Source organism: Magallana gigas, chromosome 1 (genome assembly GCF_963853765.1).
Source record: "Magallana gigas chromosome 1, xbMagGiga1.1, whole genome shotgun sequence".
Classification (NCBI taxonomy): Eukaryota; Metazoa; Mollusca; class Bivalvia; order Ostreida; family Ostreidae; genus Magallana; species Magallana gigas.
This window is the reverse complement of record NC_088853.1, coordinates 26780504-26802748: the sequence shown is the minus strand read 5'-3', so window position 1 is coordinate 26802748 and position 22245 is coordinate 26780504. Positions and strand designations below refer to the sequence as shown.

General features: G+C 31.6%; 2 protein-coding genes across 3 annotated transcripts; both read right to left on the bottom strand.

Moving 5' to 3' along the window:
* Positions 1 to 794: 794 nt before the first annotated feature.
* On the bottom strand, positions 795 to 10702 carry LOC105320137 (uncharacterized). Of its 2 annotated transcripts, XR_010707358.1 has the most exons (6): positions 9950 to 10702; positions 9099 to 9128; positions 8781 to 8840; positions 3659 to 3718; positions 2297 to 2382; positions 795 to 1863 (listed from the first exon to the last, which is right to left on the bottom strand). XR_010707358.1 is itself a non-coding variant. In XM_066065155.1 (4 exons), the coding sequence occupies exons 3-4, from the start codon at positions 8830 to 8832 to the stop codon at positions 5476 to 5478; spliced, it is 954 nt and encodes a 317-aa protein (XP_065921227.1). In that variant the 5' UTR covers positions 8833 to 8840; positions 9099 to 9128; positions 9950 to 10702; the 3' UTR covers positions 3734 to 5475. The 2 variants fall into 2 exon arrangements, 1 of the variants encoding a protein (XP_065921227.1); XM_066065155.1 differs by lacking the exons at positions 795 to 1863; positions 2297 to 2382; positions 3659 to 3718 and adding an exon at positions 3734 to 6377.
* Positions 10703 to 14097: 3395 nt separating this feature from the next.
* LOC117687605 (uncharacterized) lies at positions 14098 to 21895 on the bottom strand. The gene is made up of 3 exons (XM_066065077.1): positions 21778 to 21895; positions 17864 to 17952; positions 14098 to 17388 (listed from the first exon to the last, which is right to left on the bottom strand). Exons 2-3 carry the CDS (start codon positions 17922 to 17924, stop codon positions 16505 to 16507), a joined length of 945 nt encoding a protein of 314 aa, XP_065921149.1. The 5' UTR covers positions 17925 to 17952; positions 21778 to 21895; the 3' UTR covers positions 14098 to 16504.
* Between the last annotated feature and the right edge of the window lie 350 nt (positions 21896 to 22245).

The following is a 22245-nucleotide window of genomic DNA, read 5'->3' as shown; positions in this document are numbered from 1 at the left end:
AACATAAAATGCATCTTTAATTTAGTTTATATCCCTTGTCTGGGAAAACACATAAGAAAGTATTTTAAAATTTTAATCCACATTTTAAAATAGAACACAATGGACATAATAACAAATGCCTTTTATATTTCCCTAGTCTGAAAGCACAAGAGAAAATATTGTAAATCTTTATCTATTTTTTAAAAGAGCAATATTGGCCCCAAACCAAGGTCCTAAGGTACCACGAATTTCACAATATGAGCAGAGGGCCTCATGGAAAACATAATGAAGCATTTAGGTTTTCCCAAAAACATATACATGTAGGTCGCATTAAAGATTTTCGAAAACTCAATACAGTTTTAAAAATTTTGCCCCGCCCTTTGACATGAACAATTTTACACAGGGACCATGACTTTCACAACTTTGGTAAAAGCATTCACACTTATTATAACCATGCTCATACATTCTCTGCTGAATTTTGAGTATCAAAAATGATGATTATTTTATTTTTACAGTTTGTGCCAAAAGATGATGGCCTCTGACGAGGGGGAGTGGGTCATAAATTTAACTTCCCCTTCAAACTGCTACAACAACCCTATTAATTTAAGATCAAAACAAAATTTGATCTGCCAAGTTTTGATGATGCAAGAAGAATGCGAGACTACACATTATATTTTAAAGAAAGAAAACTGAAAGTAAGTATTATATAGGTTTGAATAATAAATATATATTTTTTAAAATGTGCCTTTGATTCAACATATACAAATATCAAATGGTTTGTCTGTGTATGTTATCTTTAAAAAAACACGCTTGAATATGAATATTCGTGAATTTTATTTGAAATGTACCATTCTATCATATTCTAATTATATTTAATGCAAGTTGCATTATTCTAAGTCTTCCTAATTTTTAATGTCCGGTTGTTTATACAAATCTGAGGGATTGGTTTAAAAATCAAACTTATCCTGAAATCTCCTTGTAAAAACTTTATATACGGTTAATTATACGCAATTTACAATAAAAATGCAGAAATATACAATATGAGGAAATACCAAATGAACATTTAAAGATTTATGTGTTCTTCTTTAATAAATTGTTTGTCTTTCACAATTCCAATTCTTTCGAGGCATTCTGCTGGGATGTGTGACTTTGGAGCCAGCACGACTTCCTCGAATTTATGGGCGTACCCCCATGCCTCAGAGTGACGGTCAATGTGTTCTTCTCTTACGTCTTTGTCATTCAAGTTGATAATTGTGACGTCTTTAAAATCTTTCAATTTCGTCAAATTAATGCGCACCACTTCACGTACGCGCCAGTAATTGTTTGTGAGACGAATCAATCGATGCAAACCATCCATAGTTTCACTGCATGAAATGAACCGAGAACGGTTTCCCTTGCTACCGTTTTCAACGTGTTCTTCTAGAGTTATTTTGGAAGAAATGTGCTTGGGACGAAGACCTTGATTGTAAGATTCGGTAGCTCGTAGTAGCCTATACACGTATTCATCCTTTTTACTTTCACAATTTTTGAAACTTTTTTTCGGGTCTGATTCTGTGGTTTCAAAATTCTGATCAATGGATCTATCATCTAATACAATTTGTTCTCTCTCTGAATCGTAGGGTATGTCAAGGTCTTTTTTGTAAACAGAAAGAGACTGGTGTTCATATTCAGGAGATTTAGAAATATTTGTACATGTAATGTTTTGAATAGATTTACCAACTTTAATGCTTTCTTCTGTAAAAGAGCCTGCTTTTGTATTTTCAGAAACCGTCTCTATTTTATTTGTTTCTGTTTTGTTTTGTTTTCCACTGTCATGTACATCTGGAGAACTTGTCCGTAGCTTTTTGAACGGTATGTTAGGTGCATCAGCTTTGTCACCTGATACTGAAAAAGACGTATTTAAACTTCTTACTTCCAAAAACAAATAATCAACAATAACACCATACAATGACGGAACGTGTTAAACATGCGACCTGTAAACATAAATTTATATTATGAATTAAGATTTGTTTCTGTATTACTGCTCTGATAGGTTTGTGATAAGCAACATGTCTTAAGCTGAAGACTCACAATTTCGTTATTCATTATTAGCTGCATTGAGAATTCAAAGAACTATTATTACGCCACCTTTCAGTTTCCAAATAAAGGTTCTGCAAAATAATTTATAAGTGAAATAAGTTATAATTGATCCTAAAAACCCTCTTTCTGTTAGAAATAGACTTGACCGTTTCGTTAATATATTTCGTTTTGTATACATAAAATGCTGTTAAATGTACAGTGTATAGTATGTCGTACAAAACATAATTTCTTAACCTACCTTTTCGCTTTTTTGCTAATTTTCTCTTAGGATTTCCTGCTTTTACTTCTCTTTTCTGCTCCATCGTTTTCATAAAAGCTTAGAACCTGTATTATCATATGAATAGCATGCAATATATATGCATTAAAAACCAAAATTTCTCTATTTTTCCCGTTTAAGTCGAATGATATAACAGGATTTTTGTCATGAGCTTTGGGGCAAAATTTAAGATTTGGCATATTTTGATTCCATAGTAAATAACAAAATAACCTATTATTACAAAAAAGTTTCAAAATGAAAAAAAAATCCAATGACAAATATTAAAAAAGTAATAAAATAAACCAATATGAATATTTGTTTATAGGTTGAACTTTATCAAAATACATAAATTTATAGTTCTATATATACAGTCAATTAAGAGTCACGTGTCCGAAAAAAATACCCATCAGGAAGTTATGAAAACCAAGTTACTGATAGAATCGGTTAAGTAACTATAAGGTAATACTTTTAATCGAATCAAAGAACAGAGTGATGCCGTAACGCCTTTTAAAAAAATTAAATCGTCAATATAATCTAAATGCATTTCAAATTGTGTGTCTTATCTTGAAAACGTTATGCCAAACCAACATTAATAATCTTCAGTAAAAAAGAATGAAACGTTGTTTGTTATAATTTTGATTTTTCTTAATTTTTTTATTAAAAAAGGAAAAATTTGCAATTCATTTTTTTCTGTTTAAAGCTTAAGAAAAGAATTTACTGTTTTTTTTCTCTAATTTATTGATATTTTTAAAGTCATTTACATGTCAGAGATTTAACCACGTTTACAACTGAAAACGATGTATACTTAACTCACATCTTTTGTTATATAAAATGGCTTTCTTTGAAAAATCATCAAAATATGTTTTTTGGAGTATATGCTAATGGAGAACAAGTTTTATACGTTTATATAAATAAAAATGAACTAAATTTTCAGAAGAGTTTATTTTAGAATTTAAATTCTTATATTATAAATTATGTGGAATACGTTGGTAGATTTGACTTAAGCATAGCATCAACAAGTGATAAACAACAACTAGATTCTTTATGTGAACTTGTAAATCTAGAAAATGACATATCAAAGAATCTTTAAAACGATAAAAAGTATATCAAAATAAGCGCCCATTGGTTTATATTTACACAATATACCAAATAAAAGGTAATTTAACAGTCCTAGAAAACAACACAAACAATGACGAATACGTGGGTCCATACCTGTGACAACCTAAACCGTTCAATAATTGAATGTTTTACGGCATTTCATCAATTTAACACACTTGATATATCTTAAACTAACATTAAAAAATAAAAAATGAAAATATTAAATCAAATGATTCATTAACATACCTTTTTAATGTAATTGAAATAGATGGACGGACTATATGCTATTTGTTATCACTGTTATCACTAGAATAGAAAACAAAGCGAAAGTAAACTTTAATTCGATAAAAGCAGTATTAAATATTGCGTTATCTAATATTGGTGATTAGATGTCAACACAAGGAGAACAGAATCAGTGTCAATTTGATATAGGAAAGCCGTTTTTTTAATTCGTCGTATATTAAAACTTCCGTTATTAAAATCAAATTATTATGACTTAATCAACTATGATGAGTAAGTCATTCCCTTAACTATATGATTAAGAATGGGACATCGTTTACTATTATTCTCTCCATGGATAATTTTTCATACCTTTTTTTTTTGGTTTGTTACCAAGAGAATTTTTTTGCGTAAGTAGAAAATGAAATCTGATCAGATGGTTGCTTATTCGACAGCTGTTTTGAAGTTATATACAAGCAGTGCCCATTGTTTTTTTATACTTAACAGCAATAACCTTTCCTAGAGTCATTGTCCTTTAATGCCCACTATTTAAGCTTTTGTTTTGATCATACGACATACTACAGTCACGTGTATTAGAACTTTTTATCCGGCGCTGAAGGAGTTGTAAGCATAGTTTGCATTGCAAGACCTATGCTGACAGAATTGACGAACTATGCGGAAATCAATATAATATAAAGCAATTTCACTGAAACTTAAGTGAAAGTAAGATTCATTTCAACTAAGAGCAATGTTTATTTTGCCTGTTTATCTAATCTCAGGTGATTAGATATGTACGTATTGGTAACAGCATCAATACAGTTTGTTCTATATTCCGACAGTTCTACTTAACTTGATATTATGTAAGCCTTTTTGTGCTTTTGGTATGAAAACATACTTTTAAAATCAAATTACCATACATGCCAATAATATGTTTGTCACCTATTAAATTGGCAACAAAGGAATGTCTTTTCTACCAAGACATTCCTATTTTGTCACTTCATTTAGTGTATGCCAAAAATACTATTGACGCTCATTAATATATATTTATCAGCAATAATTAGCAGAGTTTGAAAAAGAATATACAACAAATTTGATGATTGTAAGGAGAAAATGTTTGCCATTTTTTCAATTAAATGTTTACTGAAAGATCTGGAAAGGTTACTAAATGGCAAAACTATGCGATTCAGTCAGCCTCCAGTTATCTTTCAATCAGCTTTTATTTGACTAAATCACAGAGCGTCATTCTGTATAACAATTCAAGTAAACATATACTTAAATACGTCGATGTGACCTTTCCATGATAGCCAAAACTCATTATTTGAAATCTTATTTTTCAAACAAATGTTTCGATATCACTGTCCTTTATTTTGGCACATTGTTGTTATTATCTCAATGCTTTTATTTAATGTATGGTACTATAAGGTCTAGAAACATGACATTCATTCAGCTTAGAGCCTCCATTTTATTTTTTTACATGAAATGTGGCCACTAAGTAATACTACCGGTTCCAACTTTACTGCATTAAAACAGTCTTATGTGTGGAGTCGTCTTCCTAATTAACAAAAGTAATTCCCTCGCACGAGACAAAATTCCTGATTGGAGTAAATGATTTAACGTGAACTTAAATTCATTTTTCAAAGAATATGTATTTTCTATTTAAGTAATAAGTGCAAATTCATGTGAAGAAATGGGGGGAAAAACAATAAACAAAGTAAACATTGCAACAGAATTTCAGCAGTCCTGAATAAGCTTCACATACATGTCTAATAGGGATTTAGGTGACTCTAAAATTCTATTTTATGCTATACATTTATGGTGAAAAGAAACGAAATCGTTAATAAAAGTCACAGAATAATGTTTCGGTATTTTGTAAAACTTTTATCCTTAACGGTTCCTATTTTTTCAATACAGTATCTAGGAATGTATCTTTTTGGCTCTAGAATGACTTCATCAAAATCGCTCACAAGTCTCCGGGCCCTTTGACTACTTTTAAAATATTTCAGTCGTACGCTTTCATCAGTCAGATCTATTACATTGACGTTTCTATGGTCAAGCTGCGTTATGTTAATGCGCACAACAAAACGAACGCGATGAAATTCATTTGTGTGACTTGCCAATTTCTCCAACCCGCGTATCGTTTTGCAACAGGAAATAAATCGTGATTTTATGCCCCTGCTTCCCCTCTCAATATGCTTTTTAAGACTTGTTTTTGAGCGGATATCTTTTGGGTAAAGACCACGGCGAATGTTCTCATCAAAACGTAGTAACCTATACAAGTACTCGTCTTTTTTCTCTTTAACGTCTTTGGGATCTCCTTTTAATTCTGTAGTATCTCTAGAAAGTTCATCCTCATTCTGACATATATTAGCTTCTGTCTCGGTATTTTGTACGGATGAAATACAATTATCCTTCTTTGGAGAAGGCAAATCATCTGTTGTAGCTGTTTTTGCGAAACTTAAGAGTCGTACAGGTAAAGATTTTCCTAAACATTCTGTTGTTTCACCTGAAAAATTTCCAGTCTGGACATTTTTCATCTCCGATTTTTGGTGAACTGAATCATGTTGGTCAGATCCCTCAGCATCTTTATCCTTTAAAGTGCTGTTTTGAATACATTGCTTCGCTTCAATGCTCTCCTTTGGTATGACAACATGTTCAGTTTTATTTTCAGAGACTGCTTCTATACATCTTATATTAGGGCACATCTTCAAATGTTTCCTTTTAGGTTCTTCAAACCCTTCATCAGAGCCTTAAATAGATGCATTAGGAAAGACGTAAATCTAACGACATTGTTAAAGAAATAGTAATTGGACTCAAATCACACACAATGAACATAATGCAAAGATTTGCAACAGATAACATAAGAAATATGAGTACATATATATACACTTTGTAATAGTTACCCCAAATAATATTGTTGGTATCTGCACATAATCAACAATATTATACGGGGTAAGTTACTTGAACCTTAATTTACAATTATTCATTATATCTTATTATTATACTAATATCGGGAGTACACTTGCCTCTCAACAATACAGTGCCAATGCGTTAGTTTTTATATATGTATATTCTACTACGTGAATTTCCAAAATGACTTTCTATCCCCGCAAAGATTAAATATTCTTCATTTTAAAAAAAAATGCATAGCCCTAATGAATAGATCAACTTCTCATTGTTATATTCTTATTTCATATTTTTTCATTTCCCGACTTATAGTATCGATATTTGCTTCAAAGAATTAAACTTATTAACACAATTTCTTATGTACGAACCCTTGATTGTGCAATGCTTCTGTTTAAACAATTGAATTATTTTTTTAATCTTCTTTGATACTCTATACCAATGTATGTTTTTTAAAAGTGGCTGTAAAAACATGTACATATATATTTTGAACAAAATCAATCAATAAGCAAAAAAATATATTTGAGAAATGCATGTCGCAAAACCGTAAATGGTTAATGTCCAATTCGATTGGCTACCGCTATTCACTGTGTCCACAAAACAAGTTTTCTATTCAAACGTTTTCTTATCACGCGATTAACATTCTATAAAACCTTTTAACAAGATATTTTATTAAACACAACTTTTTCTACTTGGCCGAACACATGGAGAGGAATATTAAAATAGAGTCTTTCTGACAAAGCCATTGCCTATATTGTTTCGTCTCAAGCTAAATATGAGATTTATTCGACGAACTAGGTTAGTCGAGTCATTTATCCGTGTTGAGATTTGGCAATTTTGATCTGGAGGAAGCTCTTACTGTGGAGTATTATGAACGCGCTAAAACAACTTTGTTGATGTTGTTTTACTCGAGATAGTGGGCAGAGTTTAAAAAACAAGCATTATGAGAGTATTGCATAAGCAATACACGTCCCCTACCGGTTTATGGAAATTGTGAAAACAATGCACAATTATGCAAAATATCGAACCCGAACATTAAAAAATTTGAACATAAAACAAATATTTTTCTCGAAAATATGTCGACCAGACGCTACAAAAGTGTAAACTTGATCTGTAGTTTCACATTCAAAAGCTGTTCAGCAAATCATAGTATTCCTCAAACGCATAAAGAAAAAAAGTGTGGAAAACTGAAATGGGACAGACAGACGGACGGACGGACGGACGGACAGACGTACTGACGGAAGCAAAGGAAAGCTATAGTCCCCTCCGGTGAAAACCGGTAGAGGACTAATCAATGTAGGGAATGTACATATAACCAACACTCTTAACACCAGAAAATTCGCCAGGCTATGGTACAAAATACTTTATCAAATTTTCACACGGTTTGCAGAGGCCTGATAAAAATTTCCTTTGTTTGTATCTTTGCAGCAGATGAATTTTAAATAAATGTGTCGATAGTCATGCATTACCCTCAATGAAATTTACATTCTTACTGTTATAATTCGATAATAGTATATTTTTTGTTGAGGGTGCCACAGTTACATACGAAGGACGAATAGGGCCATATAAAAAATTATCTCGTAATTCTGAGAAAAATTTTTGTTATTACGAGTTATTTATTTCATTATAACGAGAAGATATCTCGTTATTACGAGTTAATTATCTCGTTATTACGAGTTAATTATCTCGTTATTACGATGTTATTATCTCGTATTTACGAGAAAAGATCTCGTTATAACGAGCTAATTATCTCGTTTTATGACAAAAGATCTTGTTATTTCGAGTTAATTATCTCGTTATTACGAGTTAATTTTATCGTGATATATATATATGCATCGTTTATCCAACAAGAGTTCATATTAGTGAACAGAAGAGTTGTTAACACAATCTGTTTATGCCTGATAAATTGAATATATAAAACTACAAAAAGGTATATGATATAAAAACGCGATGACAATACTTTTTTGTTATGTTAATGACAACTGAAGTCGCCGATCCAGGTATCTGCCTGATGCATAATAAACTCGCCCTACTGCAATGACACTAATTAGTCAATCCGCGTTCATGGAAAATCTCTGGAAAGTTCTTCCATCAAAACTAATGTCAAACAGAATCTCTAGTGGAAACATTTCGTACTTTATTCGCAAAAAGTCTACATCTACATGTATTAAGAATAGATGATATATATGTATGGGTATGTTTGCGCTTTAAAATTCTAGTCAATTTTAAATTCGACTTTGATACAAACCTTTCCGCTTTCTTCTAGACAAGTTTTCGTTAGTAACAGACCCCTGCTCCATTGCGTTTCCTAAAATGAAAATTATTCTAGTCTTGAAACGATGATAATCACTCTGATTTCACCGTACGTAACCATTTTACTAATGTTTACCAAAAAAGCTAGGACTAATTTTTAAAAATAGTTTTAGAGAACAAGGTCTGAAATACTTATTCTTTACCAAGATGAATAAAAAGCCTCCATTATGTAAATTACATTTTTTACAAGTATGATAGTTTTGATTACAATATCAGAAAATAAAACAGTAAAAATTCAGTTAAGTGTACGTACGCAAATATTCTTGATCTCTGATTTTCGTGTCTGAAGACAACAGAAACTGCGTTCAATATTATGCGTTTAAATGCAATAAAAGGCTATTTAAGTGTGCTTTTGAAATACCGAAATCAATATGTCTGAATGATTAAATATTCTAGCTTTATTGATCAAAACAAAGAAACGTCGCAACGAGGTTTTTTTTTTAAATTTTACGTCAATATTACTCCTGCAATATTAATTAAATGCATTATTACTTGAAATGCCCCGTCCTGATAGAGTAATCTCCAATAGGTATTGATTGAATTATTATGAATACTGTCGCAGAATTGGTTTTCATCATGTTCTAAAAGATATAAAAGTATTTTATTGATTTAATTCCATTGGTAACATTTTATGTAATGTTTGTATTTAATTTCTGATTTCTTAGTGAAGGAATTGAATAAATTGTTTCCATTTCTCTTGCCATTTAATTCAGAATTTTAGTTAATATCAATAAAACATTCTTAAGCGATAAAAATGAATATTTGTTCGTAAAACTTCGATTGTAGAACATACGATGTATTTACAAGAATTGAATTGAATTTGAGCATTTTAACGAGAAGTGGTAGGAAAATTAAATGTTATTTCAACTGAGAGCAAAACATGATAAAACCATTTATATCAATTCATGGATATTGAATTTAAACAACTTGTTCCCCTTTTTTTATAACCAACATGAAATATATCGATGAAAGCATTTGTGAAGTTAACATAGAAAATAAAAAAATATTTTGGTCCAAAACTTGTAAAAAAAATTATTCAGGCTTAATTGGTTTGGGTTTTCACAAGAAACAAAATCTAAAAAATAAAGTATTAACATTGCTTACCTTCAAATGGATAAATTGTCCATCATAATTTGGAATCACAATTTTATATGTCCATAAAGTAGAAACAATTAACAGTCTGCTCGCTGTCAAACGTTCTTCATCAGTTCTTTGTTCAAAAATTTGGTTTTTGATACACGTAGCATTCAACGTCTGTTTGCCAATTTTCTGTACAATCTCTTCTTAACGATATTCACTAATCTCACCACTGTGGCTCGCCAGCGATAGGAAAATGCTCGTCAAATAATCACCCGGTTGTGCAATCACAGATATTTAAAAAGAACATTTTCTGAAAATCATTACACGTTATTTTTTAAACAGATTTATTGATTGTGAGTAATTGAATTCAATGAAAAGCCACATTCCTATTTCAACTAAATCAATGTTCCAACAGTACAATGTTTTTCTAAATAACCGACTCTCAAGCTAACATTTGCTTTTCAAAGAATCGCTTTCAGAAAAATATTTTGAATATTGTAATTCTGGACTTATTCATTCAATAAACATAAACTTTAGTGTCTAACAAATTGACAGTTCAGGTTTTGCAATAAATTGTATGAATAGTATAATAAACTCCTCCAATACACTAACTTCAATTTTTTTAATGTGTATCGAAGATCAAGAACCGTATTTTTTTTTAAATATATAATCTATTTGCACACTTTTATAATTAAATCAAAGCTGATTCCAATATATCGGTTTTCAGTTAAATATATCGTATTTGTATGAGAAACTAAAGTGAGAGTAAATTGTATTACCAACAATGCTTATGCTGTTTTATCCACTCTCGAATAATTATATTTTTTAGCACAGAGTGTACAGAATACTGTGGTTTCATCAATATTCGTTGAATACCAATTTTCGTGTATTTCGTTATTAAGTTGATCCACGGAATTAAGTGTTCATTGAAGTGCAATTTCTATTAATATTTTGTATTGATTGGGTCATTGGCCACGAATTTACGTATCCTTGAAACTGTGATTTTCACTTTATGTACGAAAATTGATACCCTTGAATATAAATGAAACCACAGTATGTGACATTTTTTTAAAGGTGTTAATAGTTTACTATACAGTTAACTTGCTTTCACGTTGAGTCAGCTTGTTGTACATATTTGGACAGTTTAAGTATTCTCAAGAAACATTTGAAAGCTTTTTCTAAATTGGATGTATGAAAGAAAGATATACTTAATTAGAAATATATTAACATGATTTATCAACTCATTGTGGTTTGAGCAAAACAGATGGGATTGCAGTTCACGTACACACTAATTACAATGTTCTATAACGACAAGTTAAAAAATATATATGCCTGGATTTCACTGTGTTTTGATCCGTCTATTTCAAAGTTTTTGGATGAATGAAATACCTGAACTCGTTGAAGCACATTAATAGTGCCCTCGGCCTTAATATTGGGTGTTTAGCGATGAGCGTAAGAATGAAAAACAACTATTATGGTCGTAGTCAGAAATAAAAAAGAAATGATATGCACTTATGAATTCATGTCAGCCATGTTAATGACTTCCCTTTAAGCTGGTTATACATTTGAAACGAACAACAAATACCACCTGCTTGCCATGCTTTTTTATCTTTCTTAGGACATATTAAAATCATAAGTACTATAACTGTTTTGTGTGGCGGTGTAAGTAAAACTTGTAGAACTTGACCTCTAATGAAAGCTTGACATTTTGATTACATATGCGTTATCAGTTATCTCTTTATTTAATCTACAGTGGTTTCACAGAAACTAAAGCGAAAATCGGTCTCATTTTAGACCAATTTTATTCAATGTTTTTAAATCTCATCTCGAATGATTAGTTATGTACATACATTTACTAAATCAGTGTCTTTTTTAAAAGACACAATTTCATCAGTGAATTTACCAAACAGATATATCGGTTAAACCTTTTTAATGAAGTACAGGTGTCAGTATGAATATCCTTTAACTCAAAGTGTCACCTTTTTACCGTGTCAAAGCTATATATCAGGTCATTGTCATTACGCTTTGACCAGATTATGAGAACGGACAGTTAATCATGCTACTTAGGTAGTTTGAGAGGAAGTTTATTGTTTCGAAATTATCTCCAAAAAAATAAATATGTCTAATTTCTACAGCAGTTATCAAAGATATTTTTTCCTGTAGTTTCACATTGTTTATTATTAACTTAAATAAGCAAAATGTTCTGTAACAATTTCTAAATATAAAACAGATGGAGTTATTCCAACAGGGAACTTGAAATTTTATAGTGCTTGTCATTAAAATTTGTTACATTTTAACACACTTAATTGCTTGATATTTAGACAAAACTTTGAGGACAATCAATTATAATTCTGATCGGGGAATAGTTTTTTCTTGAAGACTACCAGAACGATGTACGTGGGATCTACAAATTCTGTAGATGGACAAGGAATCAAAAGCAAAAGACAGATCCATGTTGTAAAATACGTTAACTACGTTTCAATGGAGACTTTAACCCTATTGGCAGTTTCCTGATTAAATAATATCAGTCTTAATATTGCCAAGACTGAAAACTCTTGACTTAATTAAGAGCTATGATTCGTTCTTGTCCTCTCATGATGAACTTTTTTGCAATCCGGTTTATCAGCTGCAAAAAGCTGTAACAAAAATTTCAAAACATCTACTGACACGCAGTCTTGGTACATTTTCCCCCATTATACGTTCCCTCCCTCCGTTAAAGCATTCAATACAATATTCACAGAGATAAAATAGAAAATTTAATTTAAATGGTTTACTTGAACCGCCACAGTAATACTGCATATGACGACAACTCTGTAAAGAATCTAACCATCGTCTTTCATTTTGTCTACATTAAACCTAACACTTCTCAAGTGTTTCCTGTATTTCTTTACGTGCCTTCTTAGCTTCCCACTTTCGACATTCATTGAATCTACATCAGTTTGAGCATTTACATGAGAATGCAAGTATTGTAGATTGAATTGGAATGACAAAAGAGAGAGAGTTCTGTACCAATATATTATACAATATATGATATTCATATTTAATAGGAGAGAGAGAGAAAGACAGACAAACAGACAGAGAAAGTTGTTATCCAAGTTCAAAATTTCTGTAGGTGGTTATCTGCTCAGTACAAATAGTCTCCGTAAAATGTAGGTGGCAGGCTGTATTTATTTACCATCAAGAAAAGCTATGATGTTTCTTCAGCAATTTATCCTTGGCCTTCTCTGCCTCAAGCATTCTCTACACCAACATATAAATGAACTTCACATGCATACTAGTTAAGTTGTAATGTTTAAACTTAACGATATCATTTCACTGAAAAATTCACCAAATATTGATTTAGAGGTGTATATATTAAGGATATATAAACTACCTGAGTATCAATAAAGAATTTAAACACTATTTATATTAATTCAACAAATAAAACTACTCCAACCCAATGGAGCTTTCCTGGCAAAAGGAGTTATATGCATGCGCAAATGTAAGGTCTGTAGTTATTACAAGGAACCTTTACGTTACATATATATCTTAATGTCAATAATTGGTAGCAAGTTTACCTAATGATGGTTTCTGCCATCTATATATGTCCAACAAAGAGTCAGTTAATCCTATTTTATACGTATCTTAATACATAGAGCAAAAGTGAAAAAAAATATTTTTAGCCGGGCTTTGCTGAAAGCAGAGTCCTGGCTGTAGGCAGGCGAAATAGCACAACTTCAAAAGTAAACAAAAACCAAACAGCGTCGAAGAAGTAGAAGTTTCCGCTATACCAAAGTTACACAAAGAGTCAGGTTTTGTCAAAAGTGTTGGCATTTTGTTTCTTTTTTTTTTAATTTCGAGAGAATTGTCTATCTTTTTAATTTTTTTTATTAATAACGTGTTTTAAAAACAAGACTATGCATTTTGGACACATACAATGCGCGTGAATTTCCATGAACTAGTTTGCTGCGCGTTGAAGAAATGGGAATTGAATATATAACGCTTGTTGCAAAATTAAATGGGAGCAACTATTGATTTTTTTTTCTAATAGACATACATATTTTTGTTTATAGCTGCTTACAAAATTTGGTCGCTCTCTGGCGCTTTGTCGACATTTAAAGCATGAGAGAGAGAGAGAGAGAGAGAGGAGAGAGAGAGAGAGATTTAGTAATTGCTACACAATATGCAATATTTCAATAACGTTAATATATGTACAAATTTTATTAGATAAAACATATATATGAATGCAATAGGTCACATAACGACTAATAAATCAGTTAACTTGCTAGAATGTGTAGTAGTTTGGGCTATATGGATCGTGGATATCGGCCTGGGTAGCTTAGTGGTAGAGCTCCTGACTAGAGTTGCAGGGGTCCCGGGTTTGATTCCCGGTCCAGCCGTATGTTTTCATTATATTTATATATTCATTCTTCCTTCTCCTTTCCAACTACAAATGCATTCAAAAAGAACCGAAAGTACAAGTATATCGAAAAAAACCGTATAAGTGTAAATGTGCAACACAAAAAAAAGTGAAAAAAATTAAAAATACATGTAGAAAATTATATGAAGTCATTACATGTATTTTTAAACATTATAATACTTTCATGTTAAATACTGAAATCTGATTGGTTTAGATGCAGCTAATAATCCGTTCTATTATCCCCAGTGTTAGCAACTTACTTGGCAACGGGTAAAATAACAAATTAAAACCTGCACGTAAACTATGCACGTACGGTACGTCTCCTTTCCAACTACAAATGCATTCAAAAAAAACCCCGAAAGTACAAGTATATCGAAATAAACCGTATACGTGTAAAAGTGCAACACAAAAAAAAGTGAAAAAAATTAAAAATACATGTAGAAAATTATATGAAGTCATTACATGTATTTTTAAACATTATAATACTTTCATGTTAAATACTGAAATCTGATTGGTTTAGACGCAGCTAATAATCCGTTCTATTATCCCCAGCGTTAGCAACTTACTTGGCAACGGGTAAAATAACAAATTAAAACCTGCTCATAAACTATGCACGTACGGTTCGCCGTAGAATTCATGTCACTCCTATAAAATGCAGTATATTTAAAAAAACAAGAGATGTTTGTGAAACATTTATGCCCCCCTCCCTTGGAAACATCCACAAAGAAAATGAACGTAAACTGCAAATAACTGGTATTTTTCTAAGTTAAAGGGCCATAACTCTGTCTCTATTATACCCAAAATCAAACTTGACCTAGATATTATTTAGACTGATAAATCTGTATATCAAATTCCATATCCATATGTGCACCCTCTGCGAAGAAAATGAGCAGAAACTGCAAAAAACTAGAATTTTTCTACGTCCAAGGGCCATAACTCAGTCGAAAATTGCTCGATCGTACGCAATATCGAACTTGACCTACATATTATCATGATAAACCTGTATACCAAATTTCATTTCAATATATTCATCCTCTGCGAAGAAAATGAGCGGAAACTGCAAAAAACTAGTTTTTTAATTTTTCTACGCCCAAGGGCCACAACTCTGTCGAAAATTGCTCGACTGTACCCAATATCGAATTTGACCTAGATACTATCATGATAAAAGTGTATACCAAATTTCATTTCAATATGTTCATCCTCTGCGAAGAAAATGAGCGGAAACTGCAAAAAACTAGAATTTTTCTACGTCCAAGGGCCATAACTCATTCGAAAATTGCTCGATTGTACCCAATATCGAACTTGACCTAGATATTATTATGATAAACCTTTATACTAAATTTCATTTCAATATGTTCATCCTCTGCGAAGAAAATGAGCGGAAACCGCAAAAAACTAGAATTTTTCTAAGTCCAAGGGCCATAACTTTGTCGAAAATTGCTCGATCGTACCCAATATCGAACTAACTTGACCTACATATTATCATGATAAACCTGTATAACAAATTTCATTTCAATATGTTCATCCTCTGCGAAGAAAATGAACGGAAACTGTTGTTGGACCGACAGACCGACCGACAGACAGACAGCAGCAAAGCAATTTGCCCTCCCTTCTTCGAAGAAGGCATAAAAATAAGATATTAAAGTTTTCTGTCTCCTGTCTGCTTTGCGTCGGTTGACAATGGTTTTCTCTGGGTGTAAATTTCAACTGTTACTCTTCCAAATAGGCACTAACTATATAATAGTTACACTATTCCTAATGTGGTAAAACTATAAGCAATGCACTCATTTTAAGTAATGGAGTATGTTGAGCTTCTAATGCTAGGTTGTGTATGTCTGCATGTAACATCAATGTTTTCGTGCAAAACTATGAATCATACTGTAATATTTTTTACAACAGAGAATTTAACGTAGACGAAACTAATACTAATTGAAAAATATATGCTTTTTAGTCAAACTTCCTGACCTTTCGATAAAAAATAAAGATATATATATATAGTAAATATAAATATAAATATAGTATACAAGGTAAATTTTGCCCCATTTAATTTTCGCCCGTCTACTCTTGCAAACAGTTTCGCTGTATACAGTAAATACGCTATACATAAAATATGAAATTGAAGTGATTCAAACTCTTTGTCACAGGTAAGGTATAGTTAAAACAAACGAAAACCAAAAACGTCACAGAGTAACATTATTAAACTTAGTGAAGCTTCTACACCTTACGGTTCCTATTTTCTGGACACATTCTGCTGGAACACGTGTTTTAGGGTCTAGTATGACTTCCTCGAACCTGTTTGCATATTCCCAGGCTATCGAGTCTCGGGCAATATGTTTCTCTCGTACGCTAACATCTGTCAGATCTATCACTTTTACTTCTTTAGGGTTCAATTTTGCAATATTTATGCGTACAACGCCGCGACAGCGCACTGATTCATTTGTTATGCTTGCCAATTTCTGTAATCCATGTAACGTTTTGCAGCAGGAAATAAATCTTGATATCACGCCTTTACTTCCATTTTCAACATGTTCCATTAGAGTTGTTTTTGAGTGAAAACTTTTTGGAGCAAGTCCGATATGGTAAGTTTCTTTAAAACCTAGTAACCTATAAACATACTCAGCTCTCTTAGATTCTGTCTGAACTCCTTCTAGTTGTGATGCATCCCTAGACTGATTATCATCATTTTTATTATTCGGAGATTCTTCCAAGCACTCCCGTTTGTATAAAATATGCATCTCTTTCTTTGACGAAGATGGGCCATTTGAATCAACTGCATGACATGGTTTGGCAGAATTGAAGACTTGAACTGTTTCAACTGCTGTACAGCTTTTTGTTGTTTCGTAAGCTAAATGCCCAGTCTGTACGTGTACGCTACTTGATTCTTTGGCACGTCGATCAGTTGTGTTACCTTTGTCATGTCCAAATATCAAGCCTCCTGTAGACCTTTCATGTTTGTGTTTGGCAGACTTCTTCGTTTTATTGTAAACTACTGCAGTTTCATTTACATTTTGAAAACTATGTTCATTTTTTTTACGTTTGTGATCTGGTTCATCGCCATCGTATTCTACAAACAAAATTATCAATATATTTAAATAAAAAATGTGGATTTATGATGCATGATTAGGCAAATAATACACGAGGTCACAAGTGTTGAACCTTTTTTTTTTTGGTTGTGATAAAGGCCGGATGCATTGGTTACAGATTCAAAGGATGATATAAAAAGGCCAATATTAATATATTATTGGGCAAGATGTACGTGTGGGCATCAGTTTTTACTAAATGTATCTATATTATAGATACATGTATATACTGTGCGTGGATGGCTAAAGAGACAATCACCTCATATTAAAGGGCAATATTATGAAAGACATTATCTGGATAAGGTGACCTGAAGTAGAGACGCCCGGAAAACTGTTCTTTTTTCCCAGGTTTGGATGCTTAAATAATATGTGTATTAATATGTTATACTGAAAAGGTTCAGGTATTTTACGAGTTGTGTTCCCTTCGCAAAAATATTTTTTTTTAAATGGGGTGCATACCTTTCCGTTTTCTTGTTAACGTAAAATGAATATCACCATTGCTTTCTCCCTTTGGCTCCATCGCCTCTGTAAGTATTGCTGATTTGAAACTAATCAATAAAAAACAAGTAATGCATTGAAACCAGTACAAACGTTTTTATCATGCTTGAAAGAAAATTGGAAAACATTAAAAGAATTTGTAAAAAAAAAATATTTTATTTAAACATGAAAGACTTCAGAAATAAATGTAATATTCTATTTTTTATCGTGACACACAAGAAACTATTGACTGGACAACGATTTCTGTTTCATATTTTTATTGATAGCCCAATCAAAAGAAAAAAAAATCAGAGTGTATGGTGCACACTAACCACATGCTTTATAGAATGTGCGCAGTACTTTAATGAAACATTGAAGAAAAATAACGTAACCCAGCACTTTGACATAATCCTCCGTAAAAAGGAAGTCGACGACAAGGTCAATTTTTCTCGGCTTAATTGTTTATCTTTCAAGGTTATACCTTGGGAACTTTTATATTTATAAAATTGAGTTTCATCTGCTTACAATTAATGAGTGATAACTTTACTTTTTGTTGACAGTGTTTTTCCCTGTCCTATAAACAGTGCTAAATTAAAATAGTACAGAAAATTGGATCCGGTTGACATTTTATTGAAGCAGGTAGCAAAAAAAATGTTTTCGACCAATCAGAGACGCCTATGCATGTTTCTCGTCCTACTTATAAAAAGGTAATGATTTTAAAATTAATTAAAAAGATGAGGTAATGGCATGCTAGCTTCAAAAAACGAATTAAAAAATGTTTTAACACTACTGAAAACTAAGTACAGTAAAAGAGCAGCAAATCAACGGTAAAAAAAATGTACGGTAATAGTACTGAAAATAGAATTTTGTGTAAAAATGGCCGTGTAAAACACGAGTCATGATTGTTAGTTACAGTGTATCTTTCGCGTATAATGAGAGGGTGTTAAAACAATATTTTAACAAAATGTATTGATAGATAACAATGAAAGTGAAATGAACCAAATCCACATGAAATGTTATGTTTAAAAAAGCCGGGTACAGCAGAGAGAGAGAAAAAGAGAGAGAGAGAGAGAGAGAGAGAGAGAGAGAGAGAGAGAGAGAGAAAAATTAAGTTTAAAATCTCAAAGTCGGTAGGTTAGGATTCTTCTCAGAACATGAAGAGTCTTCTTTAGCTGAAGGTGTCAAGGTAAAATTATTTACTATCAAAGAAAAGTTAGTATGAGACAGTGTGAAAGTTGTCTCCATATTCGGTAAGATTTCACATGACGCATGGTCAGAGCTAAGAGATGTCACAGACAGGAAGTGATATGTAATAATTATACATGCGCGTATATGTACATACTAATTGCTTTTTTTAAACGTTATTGATTCTTCATATGTCAGTGCAAGATTGGTATTGTTTTTTGCACTTTGAAATCTCGTTAAACAATGAAATGCAGTGATTGGCGATTCTCAAGTTATGTAATTTTTTCCTAATCGCCAGCGGCATAGCCCGTACGAATCGTCAAAGAAAACGTTTGTTTATATTAACATCGTTTTTTTAACAAATTAATGACCCGATTAAAAAGAGTAAATTAAGGTATCTCAATTTTTCTTAAGGTACTTCAGTACATTAGAAAAAAGAAATTGTTAAGTCTTTATAGAAGTTTCAGTCTGATATCATCATGATTATTTCGTGCAGTCCATGATTTTTCTTAGGTTTGACCGATCGATAAACTGGTAAGAACTGGATCATGTAAATTCCAGCCCGGTCGGTTTATATTTAAACAATGAAATGCTTTCTTTGGTGATTCATTCGGGATAGGAAGGTAGCGACATTGCAGAAAAAATACATATCCCGCGTTAATTGGTTATGTACTTTTTTCTGTAATGATCGCTACCTTCAAAACCCGCATGAATCATCAAAGAAAGCATTTTATTGTTTATATTTACCTCTATCTTTTAATTAATTAATTAATTGATTACAAAAAGTAGGTAAAATTCACTAAATAACTGTTCATGTACACAAGTACGTTAGCAAAAAGAAACAGTTAAATCGTCTTCTGTGAGACTTTAAGTCTAACATCATCATGATAATTTCGTGCAGTCCTAGATTTTTCTTAGGTCGCTGTAGGTTACGACCGATCGATAAATAGGGCGTGTCGATTTCAGTCTTGTCAGTTTTAGCCGCTGTAGGTTACGACCAATCGACAAACGGGGCGTGAAGATTTCAGTCTGGCTGTTTCTATAGAGCTATATCAATGTAAGCGTGACAACAATATAAGACAACCTCTAAAAACGTTGTCATTCCTTTTGACCAAATCTGTACAATCATTTTTCACCAATATTTATTCCACTTAACATTTAAATTCGTCAGCGATTGAAATAAAATGAGGAAAAAAGACCGTCATCTAAATCCACAATCATGCAGTCTCACACATTTAGATTGTGTATATTCTAAAATTTATCAATCGAGTAACGGTGACTGGAATGGTAAATTCATGAATTAACATCTAAGTGCAAGGAATAAACAAGAAGCATAATTTTTTAAATAAAAATTACACTGCACCTGAACAAAGTCAATTAAAAGCGATTTGTCCTAATAGGTTTTAATAACCAAATACCTTTGTTCAGAAGAAAGAATAACATAAAGGAAAACATATTAAGATGTGCCAGAACAAGATTTTTCTCTCGTTCAAATCTGTGTTTTATCAGATAAGAGACAAGGCGTTGGTAAACAACCTGATGTAATCTGTATAAATAAATCTATATTTAAACAGGACATTTAAATTGAGTACTTAAACCACTGTATGTCGTTTTTTTTTTTAGTAAAACAATGAAAGGGGCATAGTCACCATTTTGGTCAAATTCTGTTTGTCTTATTTTATTATTTACCTTGCGTTAGGAATGCCTTTTAATGATCAAATAAAATTTAAGAGTCATTCGTAGAGTTATAGGCAAGATAAAGAGCTCACAATTTGTGTCATGTAAACAGGGTCGTGCCCTGGTTGTGCTTACATTGGTTCAATATACCAGTAAAAAATCTTTTTCAAGCTGATTTGTCTGTCTTCTTATTTTTTTTAAGCCGAAGTAGACAGTTCCGGACTTCCACATGCGTAACAAATTGATTTTAGGTTAAAACTGAAATTTTTATTTCAACATTTAAAATGTAAACAAAAGATTTATTGACTTGGTAAAGGATTGTAACCTTTGTAACTCGCTCATAACTTAACGAATGGCATTAAAATTTTGGTTTTATATAATAAATACCTTACGGAAGCATTGTAACCATTAAAATCGATAAAATAATTTTTGGACTAAATCGTGACCATGTCCCTTTAACATTCAGAAAAAAGAACATAATTGATATGCCTGTTTAAAAAAAGCTCTTGGCGTCAATGACAGAGCATTTTTAATAACATTGCGTAGTTAACTGAATATATAAGAATAAGTAATCAGTAAATTTTAAATTACAAATCGTATACCAAAACCATTTTACCAGTTTTTCGATTTGTTTTTTTTTATTTTTTGGTCTTCTGTTTCTTGGTTTGTTTGTTTTTTGTGTTTTTGGTTTAAGATTTGTTTTAATGACAACAACAATCTACTCCGCATATTAAAATAATTCAATGCACCAATTTAAATATTGTTACAAATTTAATAAACGTTCAGCCAAGCTTGCAAGAAACACATTGTCTTAAGAAACCATTGACCGATTATTACAATCGAAAAAGGAGCATCAAAATATACGGAATCATATTTATCTCAATAGCCAAAAAATAATCTTTAAACGTCTTTCTAAATCAAATTATCAGATTTAAATTTTTTAATGCTATTAAGTAAATTGTTGTCTTACATGTAAAGTAACTGCTAAAACATCCTTTTAATCTGGTTCTTTAGATCGAAAAATGAACACCTACCTTTTGAAGTTTACAGTAGACAATCAATCGATTGGTTTGATAACGCGAACATTCTTCTCTTATCTTACCTCCGTCATTTTGAGAAAGTATGAATAAAATTATACAGAAACTAAAGTGAAAGTTAACTCTATATCATCGGAAAAAAATTAATATATTAAAGCTAAACACTAATGATTGGCCCAAAGAATTGATCTGAAAAAACTCGGTTCATTCATGAATTCATGTACAACGTAAATTTTGCCTAGACAAGATTAAATCATTTTTTACTCTTTTATTTTTAAATTATTTTTTATTAAAAACTCTGTCGGCGGGTATGTAAACTAAAATTTCGAAAATGCCGGCTTCATTGAATATATCTACAAATGTCTAGTTTAGTTCTTGAATTTTTTATAAGATAATTATATTTAATGTTACACAGGAAACAGCCAATCTAGAAAAACATTCGATGAAAGTGTGGTTGCAGGCAAA

Coding starts and splice junctions, on each gene's coding strand:
- LOC117687605 (XM_066065077.1), bottom strand. CDS start 17,924: ATGGAGCCAAAGGGAGAAAGCAATGGTGATATTCATTTTACGTTAACA. Junction 17,389..17,863: donor GTTAACAAGAAAACGGAAAG/GTATGCACCCCA, acceptor TTTTGTTTGTAG/AATACGATGGCGATGAACCA.
- LOC105320137 (XM_066065155.1), bottom strand. CDS start 8,832: ATGGAGCAGGGGTCTGTTACTAACGAAAACTTGTCTAGAAGAAAGCGG. Junction 6,378..8,780: donor GTCTAGAAGAAAGCGGAAAG/GTTTGTATCAAA, acceptor CATCTATTTAAG/GCTCTGATGAAGGGTTTGAA.